Raw genomic sequence first — 14833 nt, 5'->3', positions numbered from 1 at the left:
ATTCAAAAGATTATTTGGATACGGTTTGTGCAGATGAATCCACTTTAATGACACCTTGCTTGACCCTATGAGATATCAGACATACACTGGCCTCTGTTTGGCAACTTGATCGGAAAAGGATTAACTCTGGTTTACACTCTTTAAGAGAGAGGCAAGGTTAGGTCTTGGTGAATAATATCTTAAAAGCCTTTAGAGAAATTGGCTCAAATGCAAGAGGTAGAATAAAGGGATACCATGCTATCACGTAAGTTTTTTCAAAGCTGGTTTTGATGACAAGGATGTTATGGCCATAATGACTGGGCCATTCCATGCCTTCACAGACTGTAATAATATTGGCGATGATGAATCGCCCTTTTATGAAACAAGTCTGCCCAAGTTTGATAATAATCATGAGAATATGCTTGATTATGAGCATTGAGCTTTGGTAATACTATTACATGCAACATTCAACAGAGTGATAGGCTTCCAGCTCATAGTCACTTTGGAATCATTGGGTTTGGGTATAAACTTGATAATACCTTTGTTTAAGTTGGTTCTCAATGATTGCTCTTGTGATGGATTCTTTGTAAACCTATACAAAATGTTTGGATTGACAAAGTACTAGGTAGCATTATAGAATTCACACTGGAATCTGTCTAATCCCAAGGCTTACCATCATCATTGATCATGTTTGAGAGGGTAGCAGCTAGCTTACCCAAGGTCAAAGACTAGTCACACAATATTCTGTGTGCTTAGTCTTTGCAATTGAAAATTATTTTGTAGGGAGAGTTAAGAAGTAAAATGTTTTTCAATTTCATCTTTTAAGCCTACCCTTGGTTGATTTGATAGTGGATATTATCTTCAAGCCTTCTTTTGAATATAGATCCCCTAACAATCCTTGCACTATGATATTCTGCAGATGATTAGATCATAAACAATCATACAAACAGAAACTCTTTTCCATTGAGAAGAATCTATATACCCCTCTCAAGGTCCTGCAAGGCAAGGACATGAATTGAAAAGAATATATATACTCTTCTCAAAAGAATATATATATGTTATGCATGATGTTAATTCTATACTATCTTGAGGAAAAACAAAAGGCTTGGGTTAGATCCAGTAGTCCAAAGGGAATATCTTCTATTGCTTGTCTAATTGAGGGCTTTCTCAAGCATTGGGGCCCTGGTTTCCGATGATATGAAAATACCTTTCAAGACCTTGTGGTAGACGTACAAGAAGAAGAAGCTCCCACCTCTCTTGAAGATGATAACAGTATCACTGAAAAAGACCCTCCAAATTCACAAGATTAGTTCTTGGACAGGCTACTTGTGACCAACGTGGCCCCACATTAAACCCCATCCTCATCAAAGAACAGCTATGTGTTGATGTATCTGTCCTAGATTCTATGAATGATTTGCATGAAAACAAGGAGCATGATAATAATTTTCACCATTGTGAGGATGCCAGTCATGATTTCCTACATGACAAAGTGATAAACAGAGGAAATGAAGAATTTTTTAATATTTCCACCGATGATACAACCCAAATGCAGTTCTAGACAGGTAGAAACCATGTTTCTACCCCAAAAGATCAACCATATGAAAAGGATGATGAAGATCATGCTTCCCTTGCTGATAATTTAAATCCTGAAAACACTTTTGAGGTCACAGAAATATAGTTCAATCACACTAATCCTATTTTCATAGACACTGAAATTAAGGGAGCTGTAGACTTTCATGGTAATATACTTGGCACCTCAACATTTCATTGTGAGTTTGAGGAGTAATGTAACCCCACGTTGCACTTTGATGTTAATCATGATCGTGTAAGAAATAAATGGAAGTAATCATGATTTCCTACAGTTTGAGGTCAATAAACTCAAAAGGTTTTTCAAAGCGAGCAAAGTAATAATGTGACCTTTATTATTATCTGAGTGAAGAAACAAATAATATTATAGTTCAATCCTCAAAGATCCTATATCATGGAATCCAACAGTCCTGCTATTTTTTATGCCTACAATATGAATTTGTTCCTCAAGCCTGATGGGATAGGGAAGTCTCTTCCTTTTACTGTCAATACTAATCTGGAAGAAAATGTTATTGACATATGTGATGGATATTCCTTGGTAGACGAATAAAGGGTATGTTATAAACACACAATTATTGAAGCTTTCAGTCATACAGATCCATTTCCACCTCTAGATGGCTCTATTGTTGACAATAATAAAGTTGGACAGCCCAGAATATTGATGAAACCTGTAATGAAACCCTCGATGACATATACAACTATAGTGCCCAGAATGAAAACGATGTCAAGAAAATAATTGATGAAGAATACAGGCTTGACCAAATAAAAAATTTCTCTCTGGACCACATCAAATGCAAAGACGTTCTCTTCTTCATGAACATATGGACAATCATTCATGCACTAGATTTTTAAAAGGAAATGTAGACAACGAACCTCTAACAAATCCACATGAAGTCAACATTGAGGGACAATTTTGGGGCCTGGAAATGGTGCACTCTGGAATGATCGATGATATAGGTCAAAATGATCTTGAAACCAGCAAGAGGACGTTTTCTCAACCTAGTCATAAACAAGATCTGGCTGCTCTGACCACTCAGCTTATGGGGTTTAGGGTTTGATGGTGATACAAGCACCGTTATGAAGTGTTGTGTCTTTGTATCAATCTCTGGGCATTATATTTCATAAAAAGACTCTAAGACGTTACTTATAGTGGACCACTATAAAACAATCAGGTTCCATCTTTCTAATTCCCCTCACTGTGTGTTCAATTTTTGAATGAGAAACGACCATTTGTGGGTATTATTGGTCTTCTGGATCAAATGTGCATGACCTTGAAGGCTCTAATTTTTCAATGGCAATAGGATGAAGTTAAATTGACAAAAATGGACCTTAAACAAAAGTTTTGTACCATTACTTGGGTCAAACTTATCGGTCCATTCATCACTGCAATTACACAATATTAGAAACATCCAAACACCTCAAGTCTCTAAACAAAGAATCTGGTGTAAACTCATTGACTCCAGATGACAACAATACTAGAGGCGGGCATCAGAAATACCATGTAACATCCAATGGGAAAATACGTTTTATACACGAAATCAAATGCAGTCAGAGTATTTTCTAATGTTAGAACCCTGGAAAATTATGGAAGACGTACTCGTTCATTTTGATTAAAGGTCAAAATACTGATTATAATATAGTGCAAGGCAATTCCAAAAATCTCTTAATTGGAGACAGAATACACTTTCTATTAATATGTGTCCAAAGGTAAACAACTACATTCATACATGAAAGAAGGAATTCTCTTAACTATTCAATACTTCCTAACAACTATAACCCATTCCAAAAATTAAAAAATGCCATTTCATCTAAGGAAGAAATAAGTGAGTGAACTGATAAAAAAAATTAAAACAGGTTCCCAATAAGATATTCTCAAAGGGAATCTATGCAAGTTCATTCATATTCTCAAAGTAGACAATGACATGAAAACTTTCTAGTTTGTAACTGAGGAATACCAGAGCACAATGAAGATGCCAAAGAAATATATTTTTAACTTGCAAGTTATCCAGTTTAAAGTGCATGATGCTAATCAATACCAAATACAGAAGTGCAGGCTGTGGTAATCGTGTCAAGATTCCTGCAGCAAGAGCAGCAATCAAACTAGTCGTATATCCTGAAAGTGCTTTCCAAAAATACCTGCAGCCCCTCATAACAGGCAATTTTGTATCATTGCCAAGATCCCTGTTCTTTCGGTAATCGGAACAGAGCACTAAAGCGAGGAGCATCCCTGGAATTTCTTGCATTGTGATTCAATATAAAGTTTAAAGAATGAGTAGGTGGATGTGAATAAGGTGCTCACTATTTATGAGTCCTCACTTTTAACAAACCATGACATCCATAGAAATATTGTTCATAAGAACATTTGTGTAAAAAATAAACTAAATAAAGAGTTCAAACAAAATGGTATCTTCCCATTAAAATGGCACCAACTACCACAACAATCTGTTGATGGTTTAAACAAATTAAAGAACATGTTAAATAGTTAATACTGACAGAGTTAATGACAGGTTAAGAGAAAAGACTTCATTCTGGAGCAACAATGAAGTAAAGTAACTCTCTTTATTGGAGATCTTATACACAAAGTTTGGTGTACCTGAACAGGTATTGAATATCTTATAAATAAAGTTTGGTGTACCCAAACAGGGCCAAAATGTATCTCATGTATGCAGTTAATCTCTTACAAGCACCCTATGTCCATTGATCAATTCACTATAATACTAAAATAGTAAACAGTTATATCATGGCCAAATATGACATGTAAGGTTCCTGAACAAAAACTGTCTGATAAACAAAGCTGGAATACAATATTATACTGGAATATACTTGATGAAACATCTAAAATCTGAAACCACCTGACTGTTACATCTTTATAAATTATTCCAAAAAAAATTATAGACAAGAACATAAACAAATAATTGTTTTGAAAATGGTAGAAAACGAAGAGGAAAAGAAACCCTAGCGGAGCTCTGATGGTCATCGATAATGGAATTACTATGGCACTGCTGCCAGGCACTTGACAGTAAGGGTTAACCTCCACGGCTCGTCAGACTCCATTCAACCTTACCTCCTTCCCACAGGCTCTCTAGCGTTTTCCGTTCCTATGGTCCTCCCGCCTTTCTCGTAGTCCGTAACCACCATCGACCGTTTTCCTATCGGTTGCAATGGACCTAGACGAGGTGGACTATACGGAGGACCCCAATCCCCATGAGGTCATTTGGTCTCGCCATCACGCTATGTCGAGCTCTAGTCCTTTTGCCGCATCTCTGCGACCTCTGTCAGCTCCTAGCTCTGCACTGGACAAACTTGGGCCATCTGTGCCCCATCCTCCACCCTCTGTCAACATCGAAGACGCCTCCGGCTTGGACTACCCACCACTTTCCCTGGCTACCTTGAATCTCCTCGGTACCTACCTGCAACCATCGCCCACTTTCAATGCACCACTGCCCCGTCTACCCTACATCTCCACCCCACCCTACAACCCTTCCTCCTCTGGCATCCCCCCTCCTAGGACTGCTACCTACCTTGTCCCTGCACTATCCGGTAGCACCCTTAATCTTGGTGGCCCATCTCCTAGCACCCCTATCCGTTTTGGATGCTTCAGCTCAACGGTCCCAAACCCTAAATCGACCCCATCCACCCCACAGATGATTAACCAAGCCATACGGCGACGTCTTTGGGACTATCCGACAGCTCGCAAATCTGACAAGCTAAAGAAAGGAAGGTGCCTAAAAGCTGTCGACAAGGACATCAACCTATCCTTGGGCGAAGACCTCTCAATGGGGGAAGTTGTTGATACAGCGAAGAATGTCTTGGTGGGCCGAGTTCGGGAGCGAAACTATACTGTGGAGAGACTTCGTCTCTAGACCTCAGAGATTTTGGGTTCTTTACTCAAATAATTACCCACCATTCGGGTGCTTGTGCGAGGATGGTTTGCCCTTCATTTCCATAGGGAAGAGTACACGGACTGGATACTCTCTAGATTATGGGATATCGAATTAGCCCCTGTTCTGCTGAAAAGATGGGATCCCTTATTTGATCCTGAGAGGGAACAAATGGGAGCTGGGCCGATTTGGGTTCAATTACTAGGCCTTCCAATGCAATACTGAACTCCAGTCATTTTTAAGCGCATAGGCAACGCACTAGGTACCTATTTGGAACATGATCAGTCCTATGAAATGTCAGGGAATATGACTATGGCTCGCATTCTGGTTCATTTGGATACCACAGAAGGCCTTGAGGAAAAGATTACCCTACATTGGAGGCATTTCTCTCGCTGACAAAATCTTGATTAAGAAGGCGTTCCATTCAGGCGTAGACGATGCCATAAGGTTGGACATCTTTTCAATGAATGCCCACTGCTCATGCCTACTACTCCGATTGCTACAAAGGGAACCAAACATCACCAGATAGAAGACCCGATTGTGGATGAGCAGCCCATAGGTCCGGATAGTCCAAAGGATGTGGCTGGGGTCACTGCTCATCCATCTAGTGCTTCCCATATGCCGCCAATCTCCCCTCCTATGACTAGATCCCGGCCTGCTGGGGAGGTTGCTCCTACATCGGGTACAGTTTCTTCTCCCTTATCCTTTCCACTGAATTTTAATCAATATGTTTTCTCATTGGCATCATCTACATCTTCACCTTGTTTGGTTACCTCTCCCATTACCTGTGCACGTGATCACCCATTGCCTATATTTTCCACCACCCCCCCGGATGTCCTTGGACAGGGGCTCCAACAAAATCCTATTTCCCCTTCTGCTTCGGGTTCACATTCCTACAACCTTTGTTCTCGCCATCGGGAAATCCCTGACTTGCTTGGATTGGGTATCACACCCTCTAATGTTGAGCATAAACCCACCCGGGGGAGGCCTTCCAAGATGTCCAAAGCCATTAAGATTGCTGGGGATGATGTAGCTTAGGGCAGACAGAACACCATTGAAAGGGTACTTAGAGCACCAGACACCCTTGGCAATGTTCTGCCATGAAGTGGCTCTCCTTCAACTGTAGGGGATTAGCTAGTCCCTCTAAAAAATTAGCCCTTAAGAGACTCTTGAGTTGTGAGCCTTGTGACATTATTTTTCTTCAAGAAACCCTAGGTAGCTTTGAGTTGATTGTTAGGACCCTTCTAACTATCATGCCAGGGTGGCATTTTCAAGCCCTGGATGTTGCTGGGAGATCTGGGGGTCTAGCTCTCGGGATAAACCCTCGAACCATCAAGGTTACATCAGCTTAGGGAGGTCAGGGTTTCCTGGGTATCGATATATTTTCAGCTGAATTAGGCAGAAATCTCTGTATTATGAACATTTATGCATCCAATCACAGTATATTGGATTTCTTGCAGCAGCTCCTTGAGAATCCCCTGATAGACCAATCCACTATTCTAGAGGGAGATCTTAATTTCTCCATCGGACATGAAGAATTCTGGGGACACCACTTGCAGCTGGATCCACTCTCGGATCAGCTCGACATCCTCTTGGAGCAACATGGTCTTATTGATGTCCCTATGAACAAGAAGCTACCAACCTGGCACAACAGAAGGACTGGAGATGCAGCTCGGGGGAGGAGACTAGACAGGTATCTCATTCATGAAGATCTACTTAATTCCCTCACAAATTATAGATAGTGGGTGGGCACTAGAGGAATATCGGATCATTCCCCTATTTATCTGGAAGTGGCAGGCTCTTTCGAAAAACCTAGGGCTCCTTTTAAGTTTAATTCGACCTAGTTAAAGGACACTGAATATCTCAGGTTGGTTTGGGAATTTTGGAAGGCCCATCCCTTACCAAATGTCCAGAGGAAGGCTGAGGGTTTCTATAGTAACCTAATCAAACTCAAGTGATTATCCATAGATTGGGCCAGAAGGAAAAAGGCCAAGGAGGAACATAACCTTGGTGACATTGAAAATCAGTTGGCCACTCTAATGGATGAACAGGGAAGAGGGTACACCTATATAGCAGCAAAACTACACCTTGTGGTCTTGGAAACCTAGAGATCAAGGATTCTGCTGGATCGGGAAGAAACTTGGAGACTCAAAAGTGTAGAGCGATAACTAGGGTCTCTCACACCACCAATTATTCCACATTATTAAGTCAATCCGGGAACGTTTTGTTCTTTCAAGGAGTAACTCGATCCGAGGCTATTTTGTCCAAGTAATGCTCGGTAGTATAGCGTTCTAATGGTTTGAAAGGAAACAAACACTAAGCTGTAACTAAACCAACTCAACAGATAAAATCACACAAAGCAGTTGATCAGTCAAGGGTACGGAAACAATAACCCTTCCCTTTAGAAACTGATAAAGAAAGAAAACCAAAGCATGGACTTATAGGTCTGGGAGCTAGGCAGCGTCTTGCTGGGCTCACGACAGCCTTAGGCCTGCTATCACGCAAAAGCAATAAAGGCAGATTAGCGAAAGTAAAATGGAACAACAATTCTAAAATGGAACAACAAACTCTAAAATGGAACAGCAGTTCTAAAATGGAACAACAGTAATCAAATGGAACAGCAGTAATTAAATGGAACAGCAAACTATCATAAACAGGAAACGTCAATCATATAAATTGGAACAACAAACTCAAATGGAACAGCAAACTCAAAGGGAACAGCAAACTCAAATGGAACAGCAAACTCAAATGTATGTACACGTTCTAGACTACTGTAGCAATCCGAGAGTAATGTATGATGTGACTATGTTTCTGAACAAAGTGATATTATCTTCAAGCCTCGCAAATACTTATTTTATATGAATCCAATGATGATAACATTCATACCAATATCTTGCTATAGAAATGGATTTAATTTGAATAGATTCACTTTGTAATACAGAGACGTGGGTTAAAGAACTTATTCAGATTCAGATATTAATTAGGAAGCATAGTCTATCATATAAAAGATATATCAGATTACTGAAACAAGAGAAATAAGCAAACCACACAAATCACCGTATGATACAACAGCAAGTGACCGTCGGAGCTGGGCCCTTGGCTACCAATGGTACACTGCTTAGAGTTACTTCAGATGCATAAACGAAGTGAACACCAAGTCGTTTATATTGATTGCATTAACAAAGGTATACAAAATCAGATCTTACAAAACTTAATGATCAAAGTTGTTCTGAGCTTGTAATTACAACAACAGTCCTCCCCCATGCTCGATGGCGTGGTACCTTTATATAATAGAAATGACGGAGATGTCTAGATACAAAAGATAAGCTTAAAGCAGCGATCCCTCAGGATCGAAGATCCTGAGGGATTCGCTAATCGTTCAGTTCTCCTCTTTCCTTCTTGCGTTCTCCGTCTCGGTATCCTGTGTTCTTTTCCTGGACTATTCGGCTCTAATTTTACTTGATCTTGTCTGCATCCGGTTCCCTGTCGACGGGACAGTAGTTACTTTCCCTTCGCTTCTTGTTTTTACTCGATAATTCCCTATTTCCGTGTCCTTCTGCATAGAAAACATCAATTATTAGTGATTGAGCTTCGTTTGTCCATTTTCACACAATTTATCAAAACCCTTATATTTTTTAGACTCATAATGCAGAAAAGGTTAGAAATATTATTGAAAAACCACTAGATTGCTTGTCAAAAAGCATACCTTCCAGGTGCTCCACACACCCCCCTGCTTACCCTGTTTCATGTCCTCATGAAAACGTTATAATTGACATGCAAGGCTGTGAGAGAGTAGGCCGGAGAAGGGATCTCACGAAGAGGTCGACAACCATGATTAGCAACTAGATGGTCAAAGAACTGATCTGCAGGCATCTCATATAGGGCCTAATATCCAGGTGCAGGATGCCAAATAATTGGGTTGCGAAACCGATACACCAACTAGAATGGTCCTGCTTGCAGAATCCGTTCCCCATAGAGACTCAATCGACTGGCAGCTACTTCAAAATTCTCAAAGTTAAAGGGTTCCCTGAGCTGGATGTTTGGGTTAGAGGTTCGGTAGCGAAACTTTGCAGCATGGAGGGCATGGTCTTTAATAGTCAGGAAATACTCCAGACCATTTCGGATCAAGTCCCCATGCATGGGACCTAATATCTTCATGACACCTGGGATCCTCATCACACTCCTATGCTCTCTCCATAATGCTGCTGGGTCCCTAGGTTCAGCTCGTACCCAGAGGTCTAAACTATTTTCTTGCCTCTGGAAGATGTTGTAAGCTTTAAGCCATTTTAACTGATTCACCCCAAATGAGATAAAGGCTTGGAATTGTATATCACACCACGAAAGGGCCAGGATTCAAATCAGTTTCCTGGTCTAAGACAAGATTGTGCAGGTAAAATTCACATAACAACCTTTGAACTTTAACTCCATAGTGCTTGCAGCAGTCTATAAAATCATTAACAGTGTTGATATGGATAGGTGCTCCCGCCCTAACAACTTTTATTTTAATCTCAAATATCGTTCAAGCAAAAAAAAAGTATAATTTTTAGCAGGGCTCTACAAGTCAAAACATCAGTATACAAGGAACACAGGGTGTCCATCTGCTTAACAACACTATCTAGTCGACGAGTTACCTTAGCAACCTTTTCCTGCTCCCTCTGCCATCCTTCAAATGCCTGGCTCTCAGACTGACTGATTTTTCGAAGTTGCTGTTGGAGCTCTTCGTATCTTTCCTTGGGGACCGTCTGTTCTCGCAACTGCTCGGCTTCCTGTTGGGCTTCCTTCATCATTTTATGCAAGGTTCTTGTTTTTGGGTCTTTCTTCCACACAGCCGTAGAAGCTGGAAGTTTAACCTGGACCTTCTTATTACGTTGTTTGGAATTTTGGACCCGAATTACACCCGAGGGGGGTGCTTCTGTTTGAACCTCTTTGCTATCCGTTTCCTTTTTAATGCGAACAAAGGGTTGCTGTGGTCTTCCTACCACCGGAGCCTCTTGATGTTCCATTGGAATGTCCATTCGTTCCTCCAGGCCAGATGGAACAACAGTTTCTATTGGAACAGCACCTTGTTCCTCATTATCATTTGGAACAGCAGACTGTTCCTCGACAGTCGGTCTCCTGATGGGGTTTCGTCCATCAAAACGAACTCTAACCCTCGGGGTTCTTGCTGCCGTGGTCCTTTTCCTTTTCCTTGCAGTCTTTTGTATTCTCAGACTGGATTTCAACATTCTAATTTGTTGCCGGAGTCTGGCTATCGTGCCCAGCATCCTCTGGTGCTTCTTCCTCAATTTTTCAATTTCCCTTGCCTCGGCAGAGGGTTTGGCCTTCAATCTTACTTCTTCTTCCTCTCCTGGAACATCTTCCGGCGCCCTGGGGACAGATTGTCCCGGATTGATGTCTTCTGCTTCATTACCATAGCCAGGCAGGTTTTCTTCCCCTGCCTCTTCTGCATGCCTTTCCTCGGGTAATTCTTCTTCTGCGGGGCCATCAAGGACGCCTCCTGTACTGGAGGCTTGGCCGTATCCTCTCATATTGGCCAGAACTGCTGCCAATTCCTCTTCTCCTGGAGGGTCTTGCAACGGGCTACCCATAGATTGTGCGTTTTCTTCTTCTTGATTGTCTCGCTTGGTGGTATCTTCTCCTTCAGATTGGTCGTGTCCTTCTTCAATTCCTCCTTCTGGCTGGTTAGTTCCCCCTCTGATTGCTCAGCATTTCCTTCGGGTAATTCACCTTCCATTTCTGAAGGTTCGTCCTCGATTTCAATTGGTTGGGCGCAGTTTTCTGAATCGTTTCCAACCTTCCCCGTATTCGAACCAATCGAACTGACTTCCTAGGTCTTTCAGGCAGGTTGGGAGTGCCAACAGGTTCTCTAGGTTCCTCTGGTCATTCTGGCGTATGGAGGGTCGCCTCCGTTTCGAAACAGCATGCTTTTCTGCCACCGACTCTTACGTTTCTCTGATTGTTCCGGCATGCTGGAGGAATGCTTTCGTTTTGAAACAACATGCTTTTCTGCTGCTGGCTTCTTATGTTTTTATGAACGTTCCAGTGTGCTGAAGGTTCGTTCAGATTTTGGGGGTGGTAACAGCCAGTCCCTTTTTAATTGTTTCGACAATTCCTCCCAGGTGTCTTGCTGTTGGGTAAGACCTGTGCTTATTATTAGTCGAATCAGTCCGTGGTGGCTAACAACCGTATCTGTGTGCTGAGCCTTCTTCAGGCTTCGGGCCGCATCATGTAATAATGAATTTAAAAGGGCAGGTGAGATTTACAGAACATTTTCCCTTTTAAAACAGCTAGAAGTTTTAAGTGACAAGCCCTTACCACATCTTTTCTCCCTTCGCAGGTGATATAGCTCTGCACTATCTTTGCCAGCTCGGTCCAGGGTTCCCCCAGTGTTTTCGGCAGAACTCCTTTCCCTTTGACTGTCAACTTTGGCCTTCGCTTTGGAAAATTTCCATTACTTTCTGCAGTCTTTCCTTCTTCAGCTCCCATCTGGGTCCAACAGCTGGTAATCCTGAGGTTTCTGCGATAATGTTTCTCCGTAACTTCTATCCGCTTTCCTCCGACTATAGAGTGGTTTTCCCTGCAAATTTTGCAGGAATTCCAACGCTACAGCCTCATTCGATTCTTGCAGGCGGTTGAAGTAATTCAACCATCCTGCATTTTCCAGAATTTCGCGGCAACAGCGGACGCGGTCAGCTTGTGCGGTTCACTTCGGATTGTCCTCCCACCCATAGCTTACTCCAGAAATAGACTCAGGAATGAAACAGCAACTGTTTGCAGTATTTACCAAGCAGAGAGGATACTCGATGCTATTTTAGGAAGGATCTTCGCAGAGCATGCAGCAAAGAGAAAGATCGTGGATGGCAGTCCGTAGAATGAGATCATCATACCGTTAAATCGTGTCATTATTTTGCCCGAATGGTGTGCAGCCACGTAACCATTGGAGTAATGAGGTTACCTCCCCCCCCCGATCTGATAGGCTGCCCCCAGCCGTCAAAGAGAGGAGCAGCAGCTAGTCGGGAGTCAAATCATAAAGTACAGCAGGTAGAAATTATGCCCATGTTGTAAAAGGACAATGGAGTACCGAAACCGCGAGGCAGAAAAGTGGATTGCTTTTAAGATAAGCCAGTGTGATATAATGAGGAACCGAGGGGTTGGACGTCTGTCAACTGTACCAAGTCTCCAGTAGTCATTGTCAATTTCCGTTGCCATGATTGGTGATAATGTTCATGCGATAATTATATCAGGGTGTGACATATGATACATGCAAAGGATATAAAAGACAAACAGACTTAATATCATACCTGTTGGTGTAAATATTACGACTCCAATGCCATTAACAGAGCTCTGCTACCAACAGGTGTTCATAACCTTGGCAAAGTTGTTTATCTCACCCTCCGGAACCATTATCCTTTGTGTATCTACTGAAGAGTGCTTTGTCAAAATGCAGGCCATTATGCTGGCTTGGTGACCAGATAACCATAATGCCATTCACACAGGTAGGCACGAAACGTGGTCAGGCCGGCTCGTGATGAGACCTCCTGTTCCAAGGTTTGCTTGTTATTTTACCTTTGGACCATATCCCTGGTGTGGTGGCCGTAATGGGAATGCCACTTCGCTTCCTCCTTATGATCAGGTAGGTTGGCTCTGAATGAGACCCCCTATCCTGCATTTGATGATTTCATATCTTGTTTTTATTTTTTCTTTTATTCTTCTTTTGCAGCACACTTCTCTTTTTCTTTGTTCAATTACACATAAGGGTGGTTCCGCACTCCTTAAGAGCGGGGAATGGTGGAAGAAGTCTTACAATCCCAACAGACAGATGTAAATCGTTTGCTCATATTCCTCAGTAATGATCAAGAAAGTTTTTAGGGAGATCGACATGATAAAAAATACCAAACCACGGTTCGGGAATAAGATAATGACAGTGAAGATGAAAGTTAATGTCCCTCCTCTTGTCTTCTTATATATACTGACTGTTAAAATAGTAGCGATTTATGATATGCTGGTTTCGGTATATCATGCTTTATGTTTATTGCATAATGTCATTGCTATATCTAAAGGATTTAGGAGAGCATAATCGCAAAACGTCCAAATAGGAGCAGAAAGGTTCTGATGGTGTCCTCTCTGAGAGAAGCATGTAAATGAGTTATCTTGTGGAAAAGAAATAGCAGAATTAGCCAAATCTGTATCTTGGAAAAAGAAATACGAGTGCTGTTCCTTTTCGCAAAGGAACAGCAAAGCACAAAGAGTGTTGTTCCTTTTCGCAAAGGAACAGCAAAAATCCACACATGCTGTTCCTTTTCGCAAAGGAACAGCAAAAATCCACACGTGTTGTTCCTTTTCGCAAAGGAACAACAAAACAAAAAGTGTTGTTCCTTTTCGCAAAGGAACAACAAAGCCAAAAAAGTGATGTTCCTTTTCGCAAAGGAACAGCAAAAATTCCAAAACACAAAAGTGATGTTCCTTTTCGCAAAGAAACAGCAAAAAATTCCAAAACACAAAAGTGTTGTGTTTCTTTCGCAAAGGAACAACAAAGAAAAAAGTGTTGTTCCTTTTCGCAAAGGAACAACAAAGAAAAAAGTGTTGTTCCTTTTCGCAAAGGAACAGCAAAGCAAAAAAGTGTTGTTCCTTTTCACAAAGGAACAGCAAAGCAAAAAGTGTTGTTCCTTTTCGCAAAGGAACAGCAAAGCAAAAAGTGTTGTTCCTTTTCGTAAAGGAACGGCAAAGCAAAAAGTGATGTTCCTTTTTGCAAAGGAACAACAAAACAAAAAGTGTTGTTCCTTTTCGCAAAGGAACAGAAAAACACCAAGTGTTGTTCCTTTTCGCAAAGGAACAGCAAAACACCAAAAGTGTTGTTCCTTTTGAAAAGGAACAGCAGAATCACACGAGTGTTGTTCCTTTTGAAAAGGAACAGCAAAATCAAACCAGTGTTGTTCCTTTTGAAAAGGAACAGCAAAATCAAAAAGTGCTGTGCAAAATAAGGTAACAAAAATACTACAAACAAAGATGAAAAGAACATATGTACAGGATGTTATGTACAAATTATGAAAAACGAGTTTTCTTAAGTTATAGGTGAGGAAATATTCGCTTCCTCTCCTAAGATCTCCAAATCAGTATTCTTGTTGTAGCTGTTGACAAAAGGATTCCCCGAGTAAGAGGTCTTCGATAGAGACGAACTCGGTGGCCAATTACTTTGAACGTATGTCCAAAAACCGTCAATCGTGATCAGAGTGAGGGTCCCATTGTCGTGCACCTTCTGGATCTCATATGGTCCTAGCCAGCGAGTCTGGAGTTTCCCCGAGAAATCCTGGAACCGAGAATCGTATAACAGAGCCAGTCTCCTTCATGGAAGACTTTATTCTTTATAAGTGCATCATGCCACTTAG

General features: G+C 41.4%; 1 protein-coding gene across 1 annotated transcript in view; it reads right to left on the bottom strand.

Moving 5' to 3' along the window:
* Positions 1–5816: 5816 nt before the first annotated feature.
* Positions 5817–14833, bottom strand: part of LOC149138557 (uncharacterized) — a 54420-nt gene continuing 45403 nt past the window's right edge. The window contains exon 2 of the mRNA XM_089450391.1: positions 5817–5946. Coding sequence (XP_089306517.1) covers positions 5817–5946 — 130 coding nt within the window. The remainder of the gene's footprint in view (positions 5947–14833) is intronic.

This window comes from Pinus tabuliformis, chromosome X, assembly GCF_031772625.1.
Source record: "Pinus tabuliformis cultivar Carrire ecotype Pingquan chromosome X, CPIR1, whole genome shotgun sequence".
Lineage (NCBI taxonomy): Eukaryota > Viridiplantae > Streptophyta > Pinopsida > Pinales > Pinaceae > Pinus > Pinus tabuliformis.
This window is presented reverse-complemented; position numbering and strand designations above follow the sequence as displayed.